General features: G+C 41.2%; 1 protein-coding gene across 1 annotated transcript in view; it reads left to right on the plus strand.

The window, feature by feature from the left end:
* LOC140190647 (serine incorporator 1-like) overlaps positions 1-25,900 on the plus strand; it is a 65,933-nt gene extending 40,033 nt beyond the window's left edge. The window contains exons 7-10 of the mRNA XM_072247405.1: positions 13,118-13,208; positions 19,325-19,475; positions 21,445-21,657; positions 23,890-25,900. Coding sequence (XP_072103506.1) covers positions 13,118-13,208; positions 19,325-19,475; positions 21,445-21,657; positions 23,890-24,028 — 594 coding nt within the window. The 3' untranslated portion in view covers positions 24,029-25,900. The remainder of the gene's footprint in view (positions 1-13,117; positions 13,209-19,324; positions 19,476-21,444; positions 21,658-23,889) is intronic.
* Positions 25,901-26,189: the final 289 nt, after the last annotated feature.

Genomic DNA, 26,189 nt, shown 5'->3' on the forward strand with positions numbered 1-26,189 from the left:
TCCTTCTCTGAAAGGTCTTGGGATGTTTTGCCAAATTAAAGTCACCATGTCGGTGTAAGCATGATGGTGTATTATATCAAAACATAAAGAGCTGTTCAAGCTTATTTTGTAGGTTCAATAGAATCAATTGCATGTCTTCCACCAGGTTTAAGTTCAATTTTTTTAAAGTTGGTTGAGGTTAGTCAGCATAGTCTATATAGTCTTTGCGTCCTTTAAATGCTTCAAGTGATTTCTACATTCTGGGGTTACTTGAAGAGAGATTTTACTCCTGAATGCCGCTCAACATTTTTGTCCATCTTTAAAATCTTTAGTTTGTTTGGTTACCTGCAGTTAATAGTTATAATCTTGTGCCATATACTGTATCCTGTCACTGGTCTTGAAGTGAGTAGTGAATTTAATTCTGAAGAGCAACGCTTGTCTCTATTCACCTCTGAACACGTGTATCCTTTGTCCTGAAATGTGCTATCCCTCCACCAAGTATAAGCAATTTTCACACATTATAAAGTTTTATTTTTCTTAACCAAGAGTTAGTAGTTGCCAGTGGAAACAACTCCCTGAGCGTGTGATTCACTACAGATTGAGGTTTATCATAAGGAAAATAAGCTATCACATTCAAAATGAAAATCATAAGCTGAAAGAAAAACTAGGATAAACAAGAGATTCTGCAGATGCTGGAAATTCAGAGGAACACACACAAAATGTTAGGATCGCAGCAGATCAAGCAACATCAACAGATGGGAATAAACAGGTTGATGTTTCAGGCCGAAGCCCTTCATCATCATGTCCTGCTTGAAGCATCTTGGTCCAAAATTTTTACTGTTTACTCCCGTCTATAGATGCCTAACCTGCTGAGTTCCTCCAGTATTTAGCGCAAGGAAGGATTTGGATTAAAGTTTCAAGTGCAATCAGTCCAACCCTCTTAATTCAATGGAGTGTCAATCTGAAGTATGAAAAAGTAAATTTGTATGGCACTATCGATAAGCTTGCAGATTCTTAGCACACTTTGTAGCCAATTGAGTACTAACAATATTTTTTATTTATTTGAGGTACAGCATGAAATAGGCCCTTCTGGCCCATCGAGCTGTGGCACCCAGCAACCCCTGATTTAACGCTAGCCAAATCACAGGACAATTTACAATGACCAATTAACCTATTATCCCGTATGTCTTTGGACTGTGGGAGGAAATCGGAGCACCCAGAGAAAATCCATGCATTCCACAGGGAGAATATAGAGACTCTCTACAGATGACATTGGAATTAAACTCCAAACTCTGATCCCCCAAGCTGTAATAGCATCATGCTTACAGTGGCACCTAATTGTTCTATTTTGTAATGTGGGGTATTTCACATTTTCTGCTCCAACATGCTTCATAGGAGCACCGTGAATAAGTGTTCTTCCACCAGCATTTGAGTGCTAAGAAGCTCAAATACTCACTGCTGTTCAAGTGCTGGCAGCGGTGTCATTCAGCTGATGACTGAATATTCAGAATTTCTTCTAAGTTTCTCAGCCAACCTTGGCAAGTGGCTGTGAGCTTTTAATGAAAAATGTAGTAACCCTGGGAAATATCCATTATAAAATCATGGGAAACTAAAATCTATTCCAGGTTAAACTGGTAACTCCAAACTGCACTATTGGCTACATTTAAGGATACATTTTGTTAGTCCTGACGAAGGGTCTCGGCCTGAAACGTCGACTGCACCTCTTCCTACAGATGCTGCCTGGCCTGCTGCGTTCACCAGCAACTTTGATGTGTGTTGCTTGAATTTCCAGCATCTGCAGAATTCCTGTTTGCATTTTGTAATTCTCTGGGTCAGTGATAGGTCTATCTGTACGGTACTGACAAATGTTCATAGGCTTTTTTGTTTGCTTGATAAAAAGCTAATCTCATAAACAGTGAACCTTTTAATTGAAGCATGGAGCTATAACAACTAATTAGTTTTTTTTAAGTTGATGCTGGGAGTGATAATGTACTTAAAAGAGTCTATTGTGCCATCGTGATTGCTTCAGGTCTTTGGTGGAGCCATTCAATTAATCCTATTCTCTGAATTTCCTCCACCTATTTCTTTTCAGTTCCCTTTCGATAGTTACTGTTGAAACTGCTTTCACCACATGTTCATCTATCATGTTCCCATTGACAGAGGATGCATCAGATTAGAGAAGTAAAGATAGGACTTAAAGGCTGTTGTGGGACAAAATGTGTTCCAATTCGTAGGGCACTGGCACTAGTAATAAGGGAGGAACAAGCTGTGTGGAGACAATTGTTCTGACAAGGAGCTTAAATAGGATTATAAACAGCTTGAAACAAGTTAGTGGGGGAGAGGATTCTAGTGACAGGAGGTTTAATAAATCAAAAGTGAGGTGCACAGGATATTAAATTGGAAATGAGAATTAAAGTATGACAGGAAGAGACCGAAAATATTAGTAACCTGGTTGTAGGGTGTCCAGAACTGTGAACTCAGTATTCTTAGTTATTCCATTTTGTAAAAGAGTAGGCAAAAAGGAAAAGGAGGGAGAATAACATTGTTAGAGCATTGCTAATCAAGGAAGGCATCAGTATGCGGGTAAATAATGATAGAGAGCAGTGGAACATGTTTGTGTGGAAATTAAAATGGACAAGTTGAAATTTATTAAGTTGGAAATGACAGATAAGTTAATCTAATACTTTGTATCAGCCTTCATGCTGGAGAACACTGTAAATATCCCATGGATAATTGCCTTGTTTCAAGTAACATGGGGTAATTTGTAACAATTCAGAATTATAAGGATATTGGAAAAAGTAATGTTTCTAAAAGTCTTCAGGGCTTGATGGCATGCAGAGAAGTGTTGCTGGCAAGATATTGGACTTTTAGGTTCAAGGAAGAAATAACTAATCATTTAGACAAACTTAGTGCAGTCAAATTAAATCAATGTAATTTTATGAAAGGAAAATCAGATTTGTCAGATTTAGTAGAGCCCTGTTTGGATAATACAAGTAGAGCTAATAGAGGAGAAACTGTAGATGCTAAATGCCTTTTAGAAATCCAGATATACTCTCAGGTACCACATAAATGGCTATTGGAGAAGATAAGAGTTCACTGTATTGGGGAGATTGTTAACATGAACTAAAACCTGGTTATCACGTGGAAAACAGAGTCAGAATAAGGTGGCCTTTTTCTCCTTTTTTCAAAGAAATTTCTCTGCATCTCTGTTTTGAAAGGTGCCCCTCTATCCTGAGGCTGTGCCCTCTTGTCCTGGACTCTCCCACAATGAGAAACATTCTTTTCACATCTACTCAACATTCGAAAGGTTTCAATGAGATCCGCCCCCCATCCTTCCAAATTCCAGTGAGTACAGACCCAGAGCCATCAAACGTTCCTCGTATGTTAACCCTTTCATTCCTGAAATCATCCTTGTGAACTTCCTCTGGACCCTCTCCAATGCCAGCACATCCTTTCTAAGGTGAGGAGCCCAAAACTGTTCACAATACTCAAGATGAGGCCTCTCCAGTGCCTTATAAAACCTCAGCATCACATTGTATTCTAGACCTCTTGAAATGAATGCTAACATGGCATTTGCCTTCCTCACCACCGACTCAACCTGCAAGTTAACCTTCAGGGTGATCTGCACGAGGACTCCCAAGTCCCTCTACGTCTCAGATTCCTGGATTTTCTCCCTGTTTAGAAAATAGTCTGCTCTTTTATTTCTACTACCAAAGTGCATAACCATGCATTTTCTAACATTGTATTTCATTTGCCACTTTCTTGCCAATTTTCCTAATCTGTCCAAATCCGTCTGCATCTTACCTGTTTCCTCAACACTACCTGCACCTCAACCAATCGTCGTATCATCTGCAAACTTGGCAATAAAGCCATCTATTCCATCATCTAAATCATTGATATACAGCATAAATAGAAGTGGTCCCAACACCAACCCCTGCGGAACACCACTAGTCACTGACAGCCAACCAAAACAGGATACTTTTATTCCCACTTGCTGCCTCTTACCAATCAGCCAATACTCTAACCATGGTAGTAATTTTCCTGTAATACCATGGGCTCTTAACTTAGTAAGCAGCCTCATGTGTGGCACCTTGTCAAAGGCCTTCTGAAAGTCAAAATATACAACATCCACTGCATCCCCTTTATCTATCCTACTTGTAATATCCTCAAAGAATTCCAACAGGTTCATCAGGCAGGATTTTCCCTTAAGGGAACTATGCTGGCTTTGTACTATCTTGTTCTGTGTCAGCAAGTACTCCATCACCTCATCCTTAACAATTGACGGCAGCATCTTCCCAACCACTGAGGTCAGGCTAACTGGTTTATAATTTCCTTTCTGCTGCCTTCCTCCTTTCTTAAAGAGTAGAGTAACATTTGCAATTTTCCAGTTAGAGATACAAGCAGTTTTTCAATGTCATGAAAACAGGTGGAAAGGTGTTCTGCATTGATTATATTTATGCAAACAGCATTCTGGCCTTTATTGCAAGTGGTAGGAGTTAAGAAATAAAAGTGGGCTTTAACTTGGACAAGTGTAAAATGTGGCAATTTGGTAAATTAAATCAAGGTAAGTCTTGCACAGCAGGTGGGCTGATTCCGGAGAGTTCTGTACAACAGAGAGATTTAGGACTATAGTAACATGGGTGACACAGACATTGTGGTAAAGGAAGTATTTGGCACATTTACCTTGATTGGTTAGGGTATTTGAGTACGAGAGTTGGTATGTCATATTTCAACTTCACCAAATGTCGGTGAGACCACACTTGGAGCATCATGTGTAGTTATGGCTGCTGAGCTATAGGACGGATACCATTAAGCTGGAAAGGGTGCAGAAAAGATTTGCAAGGATGTTACCAGAACAAGGAGGGCTTGAATAATAAGAAGAGACTGGATAGCTAGGTGTTTTTTCCCTCGCACATACTGTAGAAGGCTGAACAGTGACCTTATGGAGGTGTTATAAAATCGTACAGTCATTGAGTATTTTAATAAAAGTATAGCACAGAAACAGGCCCCTCAGCCCATCTAGTCCATGATGAACCACTTAAACTGTCTACTCCTATCGACCTGCACTGGGGCCATAGCCGTCCATACCTATCATCCATGTACCAATCCAAACCTCTTAAACATTGAAATCAAGTTTGCATGCACCACTTGCGCTGGCAACTTGTTCCACACTCTAACAATCCTTGGTGTGAAGAACTTTCCCCTCATGTTCCCCTTAAACTTTTCACCTTTTACCCTTAACCCATGACCTCTAGTTGTCGTCCCATCTAATCTCTTTGGAAAAAGCCTGCTTGCATATACCTTATCAATACCTCTCATAATTTTCTATACCTCTATCAAATCTCCTCTCAGTCTTCTATGTTACAAGGAATAAAATCCTAACCTATTCAATCTTTCCATATACAGTTGTAAGAAAAAGTTTGTGAACCCTTTGCGATTACCTGATTTTCTGGATTACTTACTCATAAAATGTGACCTGATCTGTCAGGCAAGATCAGGAAACAATGCGGACTTTGACTTATTTTGTAATTAGTCTCCAAGTACCTCAAAACCTCAGCCGTAACAATAGACTCCAGGACTCTCCCAACCACTGAGGTTAGGCTAACTGTCCCATAATTTCCTTTCTTTTGCCTTCCTCCCTTCTTAAAGAGTGGATTGATATTTGCAATCTTCCAGTCCTCCAGGGCCAAGCCAGAATCAAATGAAAGATCATGATCAATGTATCTGTTATCTCTTCAGCAACCTCTTTCAGCACTCTGGGATGTAATCCATCTGGCCCAGGTGACTTATCCACCTTTGAGTTTGCCTGGCAATTTTTTCCTTTAAGATAGCAATGGCACTCAGTCCTTCTCCCTGACACTCATGGACCTCTGGCACATTGCTCGTGTCTTCCACAGTGAAGACAGATGCAAATTACCCATTAAGTTTTACCTGCCATTTCTTTGTCCCCCATTACTGCCTCACCAGCATCATTTTCAAGTGGTCCAATATCAACTCTCAACCTCCCTGTTACTCTTTATATAACTGAAAAAACTTTTGGTATCCTGCTTTATGTTATTGGCTAGTCTGCCCTTATATTTCATCTTTTCCCTCCTTATAGCTTTTTTACTTGCCTTTTATTGGATTTTAAAAGCTTCCCAATTATTCAACTTCCCACTCGCTTTTGCTACCTATATGGTCCTTTCCTTGGCTTTTATGCGGTCCTGAACTTCCTTTGTCAGCCACGGTTGCTTACCACTGCCATTTGAGAACCATCTCTGTGGGACGTATCTGTCCTGCGCCTTGTGAACATATCTCAGAATCTTCATGTGCTGCCGTCACCCCTGTCCAGTATTCTCCTCCAATCCACCTAGGCAAGCTCCTCTCTCATACCTCTGTAATTCCCTTTATTCCATTGCGATACTGATGCATGTGAGTTATGTTTTTCCCTCTCAAACTGCAGTATGAATTCTATCATAGTATGACCACTGCTTCCTAAGGGTTCTTTTACGTTAAGCTTCATAATAAAATCTGGGTTATTACACAACACCCAATCTGAGATAGCCTTTCAAAGGTTTCAAATGTACATTTAATGTCAGAGAAATGTATACAACATACACCCTGAAATTCTTATTCTTCGCAAACATCCATGAAGACAGAAGAGTGTTCCAAAGAATGAATGACAGTTAAATGTTAGAACCCCAAAGTTCCCCCCCATTACCCCCACCCATGCATATGCAGCAGCAAAGCAATGATGACCCCCCCACACCAGCAAAGAAGCATCATTGCCCTCCACCGAGCACTCAAGTGTGCAGCAGAGCATCAAAAAAGACACAGACTTGCAGTACCCCAAAGACTACTTGTTCACCCAGTATTCGACATACCACAGGCTCTATCTCTCCCTAATAAGGGAAAAAGAGGTGTCCCTGTTTCATAGCGAGAGGGGAGACGTAACGAACAACTCGCTAATTTACGATGTTAAAAGTCCGTTGCGTTGTTTTTTCCGAGCTCTGTGCCCAAAGGACACAGAGCTGTTTTCGACCTTCCATCTCCCAGGACACACCAGTTTCCTGTGCCGGTACTGACCTCGAGTCCGCCCACCTCCAGAGCCACGAAATCCCAGCACCCTGAAGGTGCCCTAGTCTTCTAGGTTATATCTTTGGCATAGCAAAAGGACCAAATTCAGCATGTAACTCCAGGTCAGGGTCTTCAAAAGAACCCTGAAAGGGAAAAATAGAGATATTAAAGATAGAAATAGAGCTGTTTCTGAGGATACAAGCAAAGGAGTCGCTGTTGGGCGCAATGGTTCTCCTAAGTTCCTCCCTATGTATGCTCAAGCACAAGCTGATCTAAAAAGTCATCTTGTAGGCATTCAACAAATTCCCTCATTTGCGATCCTACAACAACCTGATTTTCCCAATTCCCTTGCATATTGAAGTCACCCATTACAATTGTGTCACTACCCCTTTTACATGCCTTTTCCAGCTCCCATTGCAATCTCAACCTCACATCTTGGCTACTATTTGGAGGCCCATATATGATTCCCATCATAAGACCATAAAATATAAGAGCAGAAGTCAGCCGTTCGGCCCATTGAGTCTGCTCCGCCATTCAATCAAGGGCTGATCCAATTCTTCCAGTCATCCCCACTCCCCTTCCTTCACCCCATACCCTTTCATGCCCTGGCTAATCAAGAACCTATCTATCTCTGCCTTAAATGCATCCAATAACTTGGCCTCCACAGTCACTCGTGGCAGCAAATTCCACAGATTTACCACCCTCTAACTAGAGTAATTTCTCTGCATCTCTGTTCTAAATTTATGTCCTTCAATCCTGAAGTCATGCCCTCTTGTCCTAGACTCCCCTACTATCAGAAATAACTTTGCTATATCTAATCTGTTCAGGCCTTTTAACATTCGGAATGTTTCTGTGAGATTCACCCCCCCCCCCCCCCCCAATTCTCCTGAACGCCAGGGAATACAGCCCAAGAACTGCCAGACGTTCCTCATATGGAAACAACAGGAATTCTGCAGATGCTGGAAATTTAAGCAACACACATCAAAGTTGCTGGTGAACGCAGCAGGCCACGCAGCATCTCTAGGAAGAGGTACAGTCGATGTTTCAGGCCGAGACCCTTCGTCAGGACTAACTGAAGGAAGAGTTAGTAAGAGATTTGAGAGGGGCAGGGGGAGATCCAAAATGATAGGAGAAGACAGGAGGGGGAGGGATGGAGCCAGGAGCTGGACAGGTGATTGGCAAAGGGGATATGAGAGGATCATGGGACTTCCCGTTTCTACCTCCTACCCAAAATCCACAAACCTACCTGTCCTGGCAGACCTATTGTCTCAGCTTGCTCCTGCCCCACCGAACTCTTTTCTGCATACCTTGACATGGTTTCTGGTGTCTGTCCACCACTTTTTCTTCGCTACATCGACGACTGCATTGGCGCTGCTTCCTGCACGAATGCTGAGCTTGTTGACTTTCTTAACTTTGCCTCCAATTTTCACCTGCCCTCAAGTTTACCTGGTCCATTTCCGACACCTCCCTCCCCTTTCTAGATCTTTCTGTCTATATCTCTGGAGACAGCTTATCCACTGATGTCTACTATAAGCCTACTGACTCTCACAGCTATCTGGACTATTCCTCTTCTCACCGTGTCTCTTGCAAAAATGCCATCCCCTTCTCGCAATTCCTCCGTCTCTGCCGCATCTGCTCTCAGGATGAGGCTTTTCATTCCAGGATGAGGGAGATGTCCTCCTTTTTTAAAGAAAGGGGCTTCCCTTCCTCCACCATCAACTCTGCTCTCAAACGCATCTCCCCCATTTCACGCACATCTGCTCTCACTCCATCCTCCCACCACCCCACTAGGAATAGGGTTCTCCTGGTCCTCACCTACCACCCCACCAGCCTCCGGGTCCAACATATTATTCTCCGTAACTTCCGCCACCTCCAACAGGATCCCACCACTAAACACATCTTTCCCTCCCCCCCCCCCCCACTTTCCGCAGGGATCGCTCCTTACGCGACTCCCTTGTCCATCCATCCCCCCCTCCATCCCTCCCCACGGATCTCCCTCCTGGCACTTATCCTTGTAAGCGGAACAAGTACTACACATGCCCTTACATTTCCTCCCTTACCACCATTCAGGGCCCCAGACAGTCCTTCCAGGTGAGGCGACACTTCACCTGTGAGTCGGCTGGGGTGATATACTGCATCCGGTGCTCCCAGTGTGGCCTTCTATATATTGGCGAGACCCGATGCAGACTGGGAGATCGTTTTGCTGAACACCTACGCTCTGTCCGCCAGAGAAAGCAGGATCTCCCAGTGGCCACACATTTTAATTCCACATCCCATTCCCATTCTGACATGTCTATCCATAGCCTCCTCTACTGTAAAGATAAGCCACACTCAGGTTGGAGAAACAACACCTTATAGATAGATAGATAGATATACTTTATTAATCCCGAGGGAAATTTGGTTTCGTTACAGCCGCACCAACCAAGAATAGAGCATAAATATAGCGATACAAAGACCACCAACAATCAAACAACAAAATGCAAACTATGCCAGATGGAAAATAAGTCCAGGACCAGTCTATTGGCTCAGGGTGTCTGACCCTCCACGGGAGAAGCTGCACGTTCAATGGCCACAGGCAGGAACAACCTCCCGTGCCGCCAAGTGTTGTATCACGGTGGAATATGGCCGAAGTCCAACAGTAAAAAGTTCAATATCCAGTCTGCAAACACATTCTTCGATTGTAATATACCCCGGATTGCACCATCCGTTGTTAGCCAGAACAGTAAGCACCGAACTCCTTCACGCTTACCGCTCTCAGTGCACTTCTGGTCAGCTGGAACGGTATTACCCACCGAACTCCCCATCTTCAAAGGTCTCTGTTGTCTCGACCCAGTCCTCTTTCCTCGGCTTTGTGATCCTCCTCTGTGTGTTTTCCTCCGAATTTCAGCGGGGGTGTCCACCGCTCTGTTCGCTAAGCTGGCCGGTCTTTGCTGATCCGTGAAATACACAATGTGACCTTGCTTCAGTCCCGCGTGTCAGGATGTAACCATTTCCAGTGCTAAAGAAAACCCAAATAAAACTCTCTCTACCAGCATGTTAGAGAGGGTGCAGCTTGACGTGTTACCGTGAGAAAAAAATTCAAAAAATAATGTAAATTAAAAAGTAAGAAGAAAGTAAGAATAGATCGGAATGGCTGTACCAGGCTGCATGCACGACCAGTGCAAGTGCACTCCGTCTGGGTAGCCTCCAACCTGATGGCATGAACATTGACTTCTCTAACTTCCGCTAATGCCCCACCTCCCCCTCGTATCCCATCCGTTATTTATTTATATACACACATTCTTTCTCTCTCTCCTTTTTCTCCCTCTGTCCCTCTGACTATACCCCTTGCCCATCCTCTGGGCTTTTCCCCCCTTTTCCTTCTCCCTGGGCCTCCTGTCCCATGATCCTCTCATATCCCTTTTGCCAATCACCTGTCCAGCTCTTGGCTCCATCCCTCCCCCTCCTGTCTTCTCCTATCATTTTGGATCTCCCCCTCCCCCTCCCACTTTCAAATCCCTTACTCACTCTTCCTTCAGTTAGTCCTGACGAAGGGTCTCGGCCTGAAACGTCGACTATACCTCTTCCTAGAGATGCTGCCTGGCCTGCTGCGTTCACCAGCAACTTCGAGGTGTGTTCCTCATATAGTAATTCTTTCATTCCTGGAATCATTCTCGTGGTAACCCTTTCATTCCTGAGATCATTTTCGTAATGGTTTTTTTACCCTTGCAATCTCTTAACACCATCCACAAAGATTCAACACCCCATGTCACCTCTTTCATTGCCACTCCACTGCCTATGCCTTCTTGCCTGTCCTTTCAACAGAAAATATATCCTTTGATGTTAAGCTCACAACTAGGGCCTTCTTACAGCCATGACTCAGTAATGCCCACAACGTCATACCGACCAATCTCTAATTACGCCATGAGTTTGTCCACCTTATTCCAAATGCTATGTGCCTTGAAATACAACACCTTCAGTCCTGCATTCTTCACCCTTTTGAATTTTGCCTGTGTGATACAATTTAACTCTTTGTTCTGTCTACATTTATACCTAATCATTGGCTTGTCCTTCCTTTCATCAATGTTACTCTCATCATCTGCTTGTTAACCTGCTGGCTCATATTCAGCTCTATCATACTCATTCCCATCCCCCTGCCATATTAGTTTAAATCTCTCCCAAAACTCTGGTAAACTTGCCCGCAATATTGGTTCCCCTCGGATTCAAGTGCAACCCGTCCCTTTTGTACAAGTCATACCTGCCCCAGAAGAGGTTCCTATTATCCAGAAATCTGAATCCCTGCCCCCTGCTCCAATTCTTCAGCCATGCATTTATCTGCCACCTCATTCTATTCCTATCCTCACCCATTTATCTGTCTTCTGTAGCTTTTCCTACGATACTTGTTACATTAAAATATACTCAGCGTAGGATATTAGTTGCACAATGCTCAACCTTTTGATTCCTGACTTTCTCTGAGATCTTAATATCTGTGTCCACAACCTCTCCACTATCTGTTCTGACATTCTGGTTCCCAACCCCCTGCAACTCTCATTTAAAACACCGTGCAGCACGAGCAAGCCCTCCCGCTGGGGTATTAGACCCTTCCAGTTCAGGTGAGAACTGTCTTCTGTACAGGTCCCACCTTCCCTGGAAGAGAGCCCAATGATCCAAAAATCTTATGCCTTCCCTCATACACCAACACTTTAGCCACATGTTAAACTGTATAATATCCTTATTCTGGCCTCACAAGCACATGGCATGGATAGTAACCCTGAGATCATAACTCTGGAGGTCCTGCCCTTTAAATTAACATCTAACTCCTTGAACTCACTTTTCAGAACATCATGAAAGTTATAGGAAGGGTGATTGGTCAGTTTTTCTCTCATGGGAGGAAGTCTAAAACTAAAGGACAAAGATTCCAAGTACAAAGTAAACTTATTATCAAGTGCATATATGTCACATATATAACTGAGAGCTTCATTTTCTTGAGGGCATACTCAATAAATCCAGACTGTAGTTATAACCATAATAGAATCAATGAAAGACTGCACCAATCTGGTTATCCAACCAATGTGCAGAGAACAGCAAACTGTGCAAATACAAAAAGAAATAATAATAAAAGGCAGCCGTTAGTCTTGTGAGACCATGGATCTGTGCCTGGAAAGTCTTCACTCTCCAGGGCGCAGGCCTGGGCAAGGTTGTATGGAAGACCAGCAGTTGCCCATGCTGCAAGTCTCCCCTCTCCATGACACCAATGTTGTCCAAGGGAAGGGCATTAGGACCCATACAGCTTGGTACCAGTGTCGTCGCAGAGCAATGTGTGTTTAAGTGCCTTGCTCAAGGACACAACGCGTTGCCTGAGCTGGTGCTCGAACTCACAACCTTCAGGTCGCTAGTCCAATGCCCTAACCACTTGGCCACGTGCCCACATAAAAAGAAATAATAATAGAAAATAAATAAGCAATAAATATTGAGAACATGAGATGAAGAGTCCTTGAAAGTGAGTCCATAGGTTTTCTGAACATTTCAATAATGGAGAAGTGAATCTGAGTGATTCAAGAGCCTTTGGTTCAAGAGTCTGATGGTTGAGAGGTAATAACTGTTCCTGAACCTGGTGGTCTGAGTCCTGAGGCTCCTGTACCACTTTCCTGATGGCGGTAGTGAGAAGAGAGCATGACCTGGGTGGTGGGGGTCCCTAGTGATGGATGCTGCTTTCTATTATAACGCTTTGTGTAGATATGCTCAATGGTGAGGATGGATTGACCCATGATGGACTGGGCCATATCCACTACTTTTTTTTTTAAAGATTTTCCACTCAAGAGCATGGGTACTTCCATACTAGGCTGTGAGGCAGCCAGTCAATATACTCTTCACCACACATCTATAGGAGTTTGTCAAAGTTTTAGATGTCATGCTGGATCTTCACAAACTCCTAAAGAAGTAGAATTTTCTATTTTATACCTTTTCAGAGTATTTAATAGCATGTTCTTTACCCAAAGTATTGCTTCATATTAGTATAGAATCGGTATGAAATTAGATATCTGCACTATTTACAGAACATTGTTTACCAGTGCATTGCTTTGTTCTTGTTGTATTGCTGCAGGAAGCTCAACCTCATTCAGGTTTGCTCCAAGCTTCTGTCATTACTCTTTATACCATGTATGTGACCTGGTCAGCCATGACCAATGAACCGGGTAAGTTTAGCTTCTGTCATTACTCTTTACACCATGTATGTATAACACCTGGGTGCCAGGGTCTGCTCAGATCAGGTCCTCAGCATTCTTAAGTAGGAGGGTGAGCTGGCAGAGGTAGTGGTCCATATAGGTACCAATGACATGGGTAGGAAGAAGGACGAGGTTCTGCAAAGTAAGTTTAGGGAATTAGTTGCTAAGTTAAATTTCAATGAGTACAGACCCAGAGTCATCAAATATTCCTTGTATGATAACCCTTTCATTCCTGGAATCATCTTTGTGAACCTCCTCTAGACCCTCTCCAATGTCAGCACATCTTTTCTAAGATGAGGGGCCCAAAACTGTTCACGATACTCAAGGTGAAGCATCACCACGTATTGACTAGGACTCCCATACGGTAAAGGGACTAGATGGGATAGAGTTTGTCAAATGAGTTCAGGAAAATTTCCTTAATCAGTACATAAAACTCTCAACTAGAGAGAGTGCGATAATAGATCTCTGATTAGGAGACGGGGCAGGTAACCGATGTTTGTGTAGGGGAACACTTTGCATCTAATGATCATGATGTCATTAGTTTCAAGATAATTGTGGAAAAGGACAGGTCTGGTCCTTGGGTTGAGATTCTAAATTGGAGAAAGACTAATTTTGATGGTATCAGAAAGGATGTAACAAGTGCGAATTGGGACAGGCTGTTTTTTGTTCTTAGTAAGTGGGAGGCTTTCAAAAGTGCAATTTTGAGAGTATAAAGCCTATATGTGCCTATCAGAACAAAAGGCAAGATATCATCATCATCATCACCATCATTAATGATCACTCGTAGTCATGTATGATTCTTCTGGTGGTTGATCTGGTCACTTGTGGAGCACGGATCAGCCTCTTCAGTCATCTCAGGACCCACAAGTCCTATTGCAGTGTTGTCATTGAAGTGGTGGTGGATGTAGTTGGTTGCGCCTTTCCCAGTCTCTCCTTACGTTGAAGCCACTTAGTCACAGCAGCATAGTGGAGGTATTCTTCGAAATGTGTAGTCCCCTAGCAGATAGTCCTTCTCCAGCTTTTCCTATCCGATACTAATTTCTCCCATCCATTCAGGTTAATGTGGCACTTCCTCAGGTGGAACTTTGATATTGTCCTTGAACTGCTTTTTCTGCCCTCCAGGAGTGTACTTTGCATCCTTGAGTTGTCGAACAGGAGTTGTTTAGGGAGGCGGGTGTCAGGCATATGGATGATGTGGCCAACCCATTGCATTTGATGTTGAGTCACGATTGTGGCTGTGGAGTTAATGTTAGCTTCCTCCAGGATTCTGGAGTTAGTACACCTGTTCTTTCAGCTAACTCTCAGAATCTTTCAGAGGCATCTTTGATGGTAAGTTTCTAGGGATTTTATGTGCCTGCTGTATGTTGTCCATGACTCTGCTCCATACAGGAATGAGGGGTGGACTATAGCTTTACAGACCAGAAGCTTAGTGTTGGTCTTGCTATATAGATCTTCAAAAACCCTCTTTCTAAACCTGGCAAAAGCTCCACTCGCACAACCTAATCTGTGATTTATTTCAAGTTCAATGTTGGCTCTTGAAGAAAGAAGGCTACCAAGATATGGGAAATGATCTGTGTTCTCCAGAGGGATGTTGTCAACTTTAATAGTTGGAGGTTTAGGAGCTTGATCTGGATGTTTTAAATCAAGTCCCAGGAGCTTGTATGCTCTGGAAAAAGCATCCGTTATGCACTGTAGACCCTCTTCAGAGTGGGCTACAGTGGCATTGTCGTCCGTGTATTGGAGCTCCATGATGGAAGTAGATGACACCTTGCTCTTTTCCTTGAACTTGTTCATGTTAAAGAGCCCCCCATCTGTCCTATAGAGAATCTGGGCTTCTTGTGGGAGGTCTTGTTTTCTGAAGTGAAGAATGGTTGCAATGAAAATGGTAAACAGAATTGGGGCAATGATGCACCCCTGTTTGACCCTGGTCTCAACCTTGAAAGGTGCTGTTTCAGAGCCGCTGCTGCTGATAACTGTTGCACTCATATCATTGTATAAGAACTGCAGATTCTTGAGATATTTCTGTGGGCGCCCAATTTTAGACATTACCTGTCAAAGGGCAGGACGATTTCCAGAGTCAAGTGCTTTTGTAAAGTCTATGAAGGCCATATAAAGTGCTTTCTCCTGCAATTAATGTGCTGTAAAAATCATGTCAGATGTTCCTCTGGCTGGATAGAAACCACACTGAGACTCAGGCAGGAGATCTTCTGCCAGAGGTGAAAGCTGGTCACATAAAATTTGGATGAGTATCTTTCCTGTTGAGGAGAGGAGAGAGATCCCCCTATAATTACTGCAGTCAGTTTTGTCACCCTTTTTAAAGAGTATGACAATCAGGATGTCCCTGAGTTCAGCTGGAATTTTCTCCTTGTCGCAGATCTTGACAAGTAGGTCATGGATATGATTTAAAAGTTCTTTACCACTTCCCTTAAGGATTTCTGCTGGAATTCCATCAGACCCTGTGGCCTTGTTGTTCCTAAACTTCTTGCAAGCTGTCTGCACCTCTTTAATACTAGGAAGCTTACTCATGTCATCCTTCATGGGTCGTTGTGGGAGCTGGTTGATGACTTGAATATCAACAGTGATGTTACAATTAAGTAGCTCCTGAAATGATAATGACAATGAAATAGAAGAGCTAATCAACAACAAAAGGAAAGCTTTCTGTGCCTGGCAGAAGGACATCAACTGCAAGGCAAAAAGAAAAGCCCACTCCAAAGCTAAGGCCGTAGTCCAGCATAGAGTAAGGGAAATAGAGAATTAGTGCTGGACTGAGAGGACCCTAGAAATACAGCAGCTTGCTGACTCTGGTGAGTATCAGGGGTTTCTTTATTGCCATTGAGGCAGTGTATGGCCCAAACCATCGTGGCCTAAACCTTCTTCACTCTAAAGATGGAGAAGGCAAGATAACAGGTTTAGGGACCCTTGGTTTTCGAGCGACATTGAGACCCTGATTAAGGAAAAGAGGTGCATAGCAGGTATAGGCATGAATATAAGAAATTCCAACGAGCATTTAAGAAAGAAAACAGGAAGACTGAATGAAAGCGTGAGATTGTTTTAGCAGACAAAGTAAAGGACAATTTACATATATGCTAAGAGCAAAATGATTGCAAGGGGGAAAATTTGTACTTTGGAAGATCAGGATGGTAATCCATGTGTGGAGTCAAAAGAAATGGGGGAGATCTTAAATGGACTTTTGCACCTGTATTTGCTCAGGAGACAGACACTGAGTCTATAGAAGTGAGGCAAAGCAACAGCGAGATCATGAACCCTGTACAGATTACAGAGATGGAGGTGTTTGCTGTCTTGAGGCAAATCAGGGTGGACAACTCCCCAGGGTTTGAAAAGGTGTTCCGTTGGACCCTGTGGGAGACAAGTGCAGAAATTGCAAGAGCCCTAGCTGAGATATTTAAATCATACTTAGCAACAGGTAAGGTACTGGAGGATTGGAGGATAGCTAATATTTGCTGTTTAAGAAAGGTTCTGAGGACGTCCAAGAAATTATAGGCCGGTAAGCCTGACATCAGTAGTGGGAAAGTTATTAGAAGGTTTTCTAAGGGACCAGATATATAAGTATTTTGACAGACTGGGAATAGGGATAGTCAGCATGGCTTTATGCATGGTAGTTCATGTCTAAACAATGTTATAAAGTTTTTTGAAGATGTTACCAAAAATGCTGATGAAGGGAAGGCAGTGGTTGTTGTCCGGCAGGTACTTGACAATATCCCACATGGAAGGTCAGTCAAGAAGCATCAGTTGATTGGCATTCAATGAGGTAGTAAATTGGATTAGAAATTGAGATGGTCCTGAACCTGGAAGACCAGTGGACCACTCTTAGTCTGGCCTGTACCCTTTGATCTATTTGGCATGGATGACCCTATCAAGAGCCAAAGCATAAAGCCCTGACTCCAGCCATAATAGCTTTCTGGACCCAACGACAAGGGAGTAATATGGTTAACTAGATCAGCAAGTTAGTGGATGACACTAGGATTAGAGGTGTGGTAGACAGCAAGGAAGACTATGAAAGCTTGCGGGATCTGGAGCTGGATAAAATGGCTGAACAAGTGGCAGATAGAACTTAATGTGAACAAGCGTGGGGTGTAGCATTCTGGGAGAACCAACCAAAGTAGGTCTTACACATTAGGGTTAGGGTTGGGGCCTATCTTTACACAACTCCTTAGTGGTAGGGCACTGAGGAGTGCAGTAGAACAAAGGAATCTGGGAATACAGGTGCATGATTCACTGAAAGTGGTGTCAGAGCTAGATAGGGTTGTAATGAAAGCTTTGGGCACATTGGCCTTCATAGTTCAAATATTGAATACAGAATTGGAATGATATGCTGAAGTTGTACAAGGTGTTAGTGAGGCCTAATTTGGAGTATGGTGTGCAGCTTTGGTCACCTACCTGCAGGAATGATGTAAGTAAGGTTGAAAGAGTTCAGAGAAAATTTACAAGGACGTTGCCAGTCCTAGAGAACCTGAGTGAATAGGTTAGAAATTTGTTTCATAAGACCATAAGGTATAGGAGCAGAATTAGGCCATTTGGCCTATCAAGTCTGCTGTGCCATTTCATCATGGCTGATCCAGTTTTCCTCTCGGCCCCAGTCTTCCGCCTTCTCCCTGTATCCCTTCATGCCCTAACCAATCAAGAATCTATTAACCTCTGCCTTAAAAACTTGGCCTCCATAGCTGCCCATGGTAAAGAATTCCACAGATTTGTCAAATTGCTCCTCATCTCCATTCTAAAAGGACACCCATCTATTCTGAGGCTGTGTCCTCTAGCCTTAGACTCACCCACCACAGGAAATATCCTCTCCACATACACTCTATCATTTCGTAGAACGTAGAGGATTGAGGGGAGATTTGATCGAGGTATACAAAATTGAGTGGTAAGCAGGCATTATCATCCCACTGACATTGAGTGAGACTAGAACTAGAGGTTATGGGTTAAGTGTGAAAGGTGAAATGTTTAAGGGGAACATGAGGGGACCCTCTTCACTCAGAGTGGTGAGAGTGTGGAATGAGCTGCCAGCGCAGGTGGTGAATGCGATTTTGATTTTAATGTTTGAGAAGCTTGGATAAGTACATGGATGGGAGGGGTATGGAGGGCTTTGGACCGTCAGCCGGTCAATGGCACTAGGAAGTTTAAATATTTGGCATGTACTAGATGGGCTGAAGGACCTGTTTCTGTGAGGTAGTTTTTTATGACTGAATCTATGTGACCCAATCAGCCCTGACCAATGAACCAGGTAAGTTTAACAGAGCATTATAGCAGTGTTTCTATATCAGGGAGAACACAACTATTTTTAAATATATAGCTGCTGTTTTTTTTCTTTTTACCCCTGATTCAGCATTTCTCAGATTTTTAATTTCTTTGTTATGGAATGATGTAATGAAAACCTGGAACAAACCTGTTTGATCTATCTTAACATTGTGCAATGGATTACATTACTACACCACCTTCAGTTCTAAAAGAAAGTTAGAGGTGGAACAAGGTTTTAAATAAAATGGAATAAAAGGAAGATTGAAGCTTAATCTCTCCTTTATCCCATTTTACTTAGAAATCAAAGAAAGCAATGAGAAAACATTTTGCACAGATGTATTTCAATTTTTGAAACATATTAAATCATTAGTTCATTAAAACTGATTCATTGAATTTCTACTGTGGTTCAGTGCAAGACTGTATTTATGAAGTTAGGTCAACAACTTAAACAAAATAAAACACAAAGCCATTTCAAGACTTGCCGGCACTGGGGTATTCTGGTAGACTGAATTCAACTGGAGTCTGAAATAAGGTTGGGCAGTCTTAATCCAATTCCTATTTAAAGAAGTCTACATGATAAATATTACTTGCAATTTCACTTTGGTGGAGACAATCATGTCAGCTTGGTAAGAACTGAAAGTATTCTCCATGTCAGCTTGGTAAGAACTAAAAGTATTTTTTGTGTATAATTTTATGGAGTATTTTCTGCAGATTCGGTGTAACATTGTTAAACTTTTTTTTAAAAAAGGGCAATGGTCACTGTTCACTTTTGTTTATCAGTGTATTAAGAAATAATCCTGTTCTAACACTATTTACTGTTTATCCTATAGACAGAAATTGCAACCCTAGTTTGCTGAGTATTGTCCATCAAATTACCAGCAATTCAACAGTTGCACCACCCTCCAGTCAAGTGGTCCAGTGGTGGGATGCCCAGAGCATCGTTGGATTGGTCATCTTTCTTAGCTGTGTGCTTTATTCAAGGTCAGGTTCTCCATGCCTTTTGTTTTATTCTCCAAGTAAAAGGGTCCTCATATATCTTAACACTTTCACTGGTTCAGGTCTGTAAAATATTTCATCACCTAATAAATAATAATCAGTAGATACATATTAATCTAGGCATCTACTAATTGTTGTTTATTTGGTGATGAAATATTATTCCCAGATCATAGTTCAAACTTAACCTCCTTTGTTACTCTGGGGTCAGACTTGTCAGTGAGTTGTGTAGTGTATGTACCAATGTCACAGGTAGTGGTCTCCTTTGATACTCTGGGGTCAGGCACATCAGTGGGTTGTGCATTTACATTCTGTTGAATCTCCATCTATTTTCTGATCCTTAGGGTTCTTCCAGGATTCAAAAATGGCGAGCAGTCTTAATTCCAATATTTCAGTGTTTTAGAGTACAACCAAATACTAAGCAAACTAAATAAAGAGTTGAGAAATGATACTAATAGGGGAATTAATGCTAAGGCAAAAGAATAAAGATGGCACTTCTGAAAAAGATATCACTTCTATAGATAAGATAAAGAAATTCCTTAGATAGGAATAAATAAATTAATATGCTACATAATTAAAACAATTACATCACATGGGTAATATGCTAATATTTAGCCAATGAAAAATGAAAAATGGTGCTAAACTGTTATTTAGCTGCTGTACCACTTTCTGCCAATGAGTGTGAAAAAATACGAATTTGTTTAAAAAGTACAAACCCGGATGAAGGGTCTCTGCTCGAAATGTTGAATGTACTTTTTTCCATTGATGCTGCCTGGCCTGCTGAGTCCCTCCAACACTTTATGTGTATTGCCTGGTTTTCTGCATCTACAAATTTTCTCTTGTTTGTTATTAAAAAACACAGTGGTTTCCAACAATACCATTGTTGGAGGTAGTGGTCTCCTTTGTTACTCTGGGGACAGGTGTATCAGTGAGTTGTGCAATGTACGTTTCTGTCAGTAGTAACAGAACGGTGTAGATAGTATGAAAAATATGGTATTTCTAGCTTGCTATGTCTTTACCTTAATATATAGTGGCATTGAAGATAAACAGTCTAAATACATTTTTTAAGTAAAATGTGTTAATTAGCTTAAATATATTTATTCAGCGCTGGATTTGCAAAGTAACTTTCTTTCTCTTTAGTACTTCGCCAATCTTCCTCAGTATTTTTCATATCCCAATGTAACCAAAACATAATATTTCCCAGGAAAAACAACTTATTGTGGATTATTCTTTTAGTTTCTTTTGTACATTTTAAATATGAACTTGTTTTCAGTATACTGGAAATTGAGGGTGACTTGATGTGAAGCAAAGGACAGATCAATTATTGACAATCAATTCAGCTACCTTGTCTAGCTTTTTCTGGGCAGCTTTATATCTGAACTCCTCAATCCAGACTTTGACAACTCATTCCTTTCGTTATCATTAGAAGTCAAACGTAACTTTTACATTTTGAATTACTCTGGTGGTCTTTAAATTTTAACAGTAGAGAAAAAAATGGCCAGAGAATGAGAAATGAAGCAAAATTAAATTTTAAGTACTACATGGCACAATAATATAGTGGTTATTATAATGCTTTACAGTGCCAGCTGTAAGATTGGAGTTCAAGTACCACTGCTATCTAACAGGAGTTTATATGTTCTCTTTATAACCATATGTGCTTCTGGGTGCTTCAGTTTTCTCCCACGTTCAAAAAATGTATTGGTTAGGGATAGTAAATGGCACCAGAAGCATAATGACACTTGCGGGCTGCCCCCAGTACATCATTGACTGTGTGGGTTGTTGACACAAGCGACGTGTTTCACTGTATGTTTGAATGTACATGTGACAAATAAGGCTAATCTTTTATCTTTTAGCAGGTAAAAGTTTATAGATTGAGATTTTTTTAAAAATGTCACATGAAATGTTCTTTTTTCAATTGCATTCTTTGATGGTATAAACCTTTTTTGTATGTCTGCAGTATCCGATCTTCCAGCAATACTCAAGTTAACAAGCTGATGATGACTGAAGAAGGTGAAGGACCACTGACAGACACCTCTTCTCCCCATGAAGAGGGTGTTCATCGAGCCGTGGATAATGAACAGGATGCAGTCACTTACAGCTACTCCTTCTTTCACTTCTGCCTTTTCCTGGCATCTCTGTACATTATGATGACGCTTACTAATTGGTACAGGCAAGTGTCATTGTTAGCATTAATAACTGTGCCTTCTGCCCTGCTGTAAACTGCATAAAACTGAAGCTCATGATGCTGTTTTCAGAAGAGCTTTAAAATGTAATTTCCATGGTTTTGTTTTGTAATTCTTTGAAGGAAGATCCTACTACTTCTGGTAGATTGTTCTGTGAAGCCAGAGAACTTCCTGGAGGAAAGACTGAAATTGAAAGAGTAAAGCACATCCCAGGGAGAGCACAAAGCTGGTGTTGTTATCTCCTGACCATTCAGTACAGCAGTGAACCACATTCACTTGAAGAATGGACTAGTGGTTCATTTATTATGGCTAGGTTAACTGGTTCAAAATTCAGGATTGTTTAATGAATTTTTCAGTGCACAGGTATAAAGGGGAATGAAATAATTGTTACTCCAGATCTGATGCAGCCCAGAAAAAAGCACAATAAGATAAAGAAAACAATAATTAAACACAGTAAATTTAAATGCATAAGGTAGTTTATATAAACTGAGTATGTGTATGTAATGACACTCCATACAGGAGTGTCTGTACATGACAGGAATGATGAAGTAGTGAAGAGTAATTGGTCTTAGCAGGGGAACATTTAAAAAAAAATTTCCAGGGTTGTTGCTCCTCATTGTTCTTTAATGACTCACCTCGAGAGTGTGAGTATGCATGTCAAATCAGAACCAAATACAGTAGGTCCTGGCTGAGCAGTCTGAATTTTGCAATTTCCTGTCGGCAGTGGAGGTGGAACGATCGCTGCTCCCTAGGTGAGCACCTTTCATATTTCCTGTTCTTTTGTTTATCTTCCGATGTACCTGTAGTTATTTAAGTTATAAAAATCAATTGTTTGAGGTAAATTTATAGAAATCACTGTTGTTAGACAGTTTTATTTCTTGCTCAGATTATTTTCCAGCATGTGCATGAATTTAATTTATTTAGACAATAGACAATAGGTGCAGGAGTGGGCCACTTGGCCCTTTGAGCCAGCACCGCCATTCACTGTGATCATGGCTGATCATCCACTATCAGTATCCAGTTCCTGCCTTATCCCCATAACCTTTGATTCTGCTATCTTTAAGAGCTCTATCCATCTCTTTTTTGAAAACATCCAGAGACTTGGCCTCCACAGCCTTCTGGGGCAGAGCATTCCATATATCCACCACTCTCTGGGTGAAAAAGTTTTTCCTGAACTCCGTTCTAAATGGCCTACCCCTAATTCTTAAACTGTGGCCTCTAGTTCTGGACTCACCCATCAGCGGGAACGTGTTTCCTGCCTGCAGCATGTCCAATCCCTTAATAATCTTTTATGTTTCAATAAAACCCCCTCTCAGCCTTCTAAATTCCAGAGCATACAAGCCCAGACGCTCCAATCTTTCGACATATGACAGTTCCGCCATTCCGGGAATTAACCTTGTGAACCTACGCTGCACTCCCTCAATAGCAAGGATGTCCTTCCTCAAATTTGTAGATCAAAACTGCACATAGTACTCCAGGTGTGGTCTGACCAGGGCCCTGTACAGCTGCAGAAGGACCTCTTTGCTCTTATATTCCCCTTGTTATGAAGGCCAGCATGCCATTAGCTTTCTTCACTGCCTGCTGTACTTGCATGCTTGCTTTCAGTGACTGATGTACAAGAACACCTAGATCTCGTTGTGCTTCCCCTTTTCCTAACTTGACTCCATTTAGATAATAATCTGCCTTCCTGTTCTTACCACCAAAGTGGATAACCTCACATTTATCCACATTAAACTGCATCTGCCCACTCACCCAGCCTGTCCAAGTCACCCTGCATTCTCATAACATCCTCCTCACATTTCACACTACCACCCAGCTTTGTGTCATCGGCAAATTTGCTAATGTTACTTTTAATTCCCTCATCTAAATCATTAATATATATTGTTAGATTGTTAATATATATTGTTAGAGGGAGTTAGATATGGCCCTTGTGGCTAAGGGGATCGGGGGTATGGAGGGAAGGCTGGTGCAGGGTTCTGAGTTGGATGATCAGCCATGATCATACTGAATGGCGGTGCAGGCTCGAAGGGCCGAATGGCCTACTCCTGCACCTATTTTCTATGTTTCTATTGTAAACAGCTGCGGTCCCAGCACTGAACCCTGCGGTACCCAACTGGTCCCCGCCTGCCATTCCGAAAGGGACCCGTTAATCGCTACTCTTTGTTTTCTGTCAGCCAGCCAATTTTCAATTTTTATTCCTTGTGCTTATTTTTTTCCAGTCCCAACTCTGATTACTCAACACTGCAGAGTACCTGGCCGGCTGTTTGGGTGAAGATCTCTTCAAGTTGGGTTGGACTCCTGTTGTACCTGTGGACGCTGGTTGCTCCTGTCACACTGCCAGATCGTGATTTCACTTAAACAGAAGAGTACTGGTTGGAACTACTTCCCTTTTGTTGATTTGTACCTTTGCCTTTCAGCTGAGTTCACTTAGTGTATTCACTATAGATAAACCTCATGGTAACTTTATTATCTTAATACTGAACTTTAAGTAATCCTTGCAGAATTGAAGTTCCATGTCAAACTAAGTTAGTAATTTTTTTCTTGGGCATTTGCAGTGCAATTTTTTGTTACCTTTTTGCTGCTTTCAAATCTCTGTAATGGGATTTCTGCACGTTTTATGGATAATTGCTTCCCCTCCCACCACATTTTCTTGATAATAATAGTCATGTTTGAAGCAGATAGGCATAATAATATATTGAAATTTCTTGCACTTTTTGCAAATCACGCCTTTTTACATTATTGAATCCTGTGCCCACATGATAACTGCCTGTGGAATATGATCATGTTCTAATTACACCCATCTGCCCTTGGATATGCTGCCACCAGCAGGGAGATCCATTTACTACATGGAGATTTGTAAATATGCAGCAGCACTTAAAATGGAATTATAAAGGTAAGGTGAATTGTATGGTGCTTTAAGGAGTTGTGTGCTCTAACAAGACACCTGTTAACATAACTCTGCTTCTTCTCAAGAATACACCTGTACTTCTCTCCCAGGGACAATACCACAGCCTTTAAAAGTAAAATATTCTTATTTTGCTTACCCCCAAATGGCAGATATAATTTTATCTCCAAAATTGTATCAAATATCTACATGTTATTAATTAAAATGGATGGTTATTGGTATTTTTTCAGTATTTATTTGAAGGATTTCCATGAACCGAATTTTGAGGAATGTCCTGTGATGAAGGAAACATGTTACTTTTTGGCAGACTGTGTAGAGATATGTCAAAGCATGAATTTATTTATCCATAAGATGAATGGAATGAAATGGTATGCAGAAAGCTGAAGTGTTTACTGTGTGGTTTAGAAAGAACAAATTGCTGGAAATAACATAGGATGGAAAGTTTTAAAGGATTTTTTTAGTAATTCATAGAAATTGCTTTAAATTATGCATTATATACATGCATTATAGAATACAAATAGGTAAAAAAGGAGAATCCTCACTGACAGTACTTTAAACTGAATAAATAACTGATCTCTGATATGTTCAAATTTGCACTTATTTTGTTAGAGGTAATGACAGTACTGAGAAGATAAGATTCAGTTAGTCTGGCTCCTAGCGTAACTGATTTCTATAGGAGTGAACAGTGGAATGGTGCATGGGTATTTAATGTTGGTGATTTAATTCCCTCCACATTGGACTCCTTAAGCAAGAATGTTTTTTTTTCAGATAATTCTAATGTTGGAAAGGAAATGTTTTCTACGCAGTGTTTAGCTTTCTTTCATAATGGGTATCTTGGAAGATGGGAAACTTAAATATTTTTGTGTATGTAGATATAACAACAGTGTTCCTGATCTCATGTGTCGATGGAATTTTGGATAATCTTGTGCAAGCAACTCTGTAGGAAGTTGCTGTTTACTTTTGAACCCTCCTCTGCATATGAAATCATTTGAAAAATGGAAAATCTTTTGCTTTTATTTTCCCTTGTGCATTGTAAGAGGAAAGTATCAGAAGTAGTTACATTGTACGTATTGCACCAATTATTATGTAGTAATCTAATACAATTCACTGAATTTATGCAACATGGTATCTACCGATACTTGTAGTGAACTCAAAAAATGCTGGATTGATTATGTCTACCACATTTAAATATTCCTTATTGTGGCAAATGCCTAAATGATTTTGTTATATAACATAGAATGATCTTGACATTTTGTATCAAACATGGTATCTTTGTAGCTATCATGATTTTTCTGTATCTAATTAAACAGGAATTATTAAAGTCAGTTATAAAGTAATCTTTATTTGACACCATTTACGATTGGCTTCCAATGCTTTAAAATGTGGCTATTTCAGAAGAGCCATGACTGGTGCAGGTCATTTGTTGAGGACAATGAATTATTGGAGTCTTAGAAAACATACAAATTGCAATGTCAAAAGGCCATTTTTACATACATGTAACTTGTATGCAGTGCATTGCTACGGCCAATTACGGTTGACTTTTGAAGGAAGCCTATCATAAACAGAAGGAATAATTTTTTTTTGTAATTTTCTTTATATTTACTTATTTGTAGG

The sequence above is a fragment of the Mobula birostris genome, chromosome 30 (assembly GCF_030028105.1).
Source record: "Mobula birostris isolate sMobBir1 chromosome 30, sMobBir1.hap1, whole genome shotgun sequence".
Taxonomy (NCBI): domain Eukaryota; kingdom Metazoa; phylum Chordata; class Chondrichthyes; order Myliobatiformes; family Myliobatidae; genus Mobula; species Mobula birostris.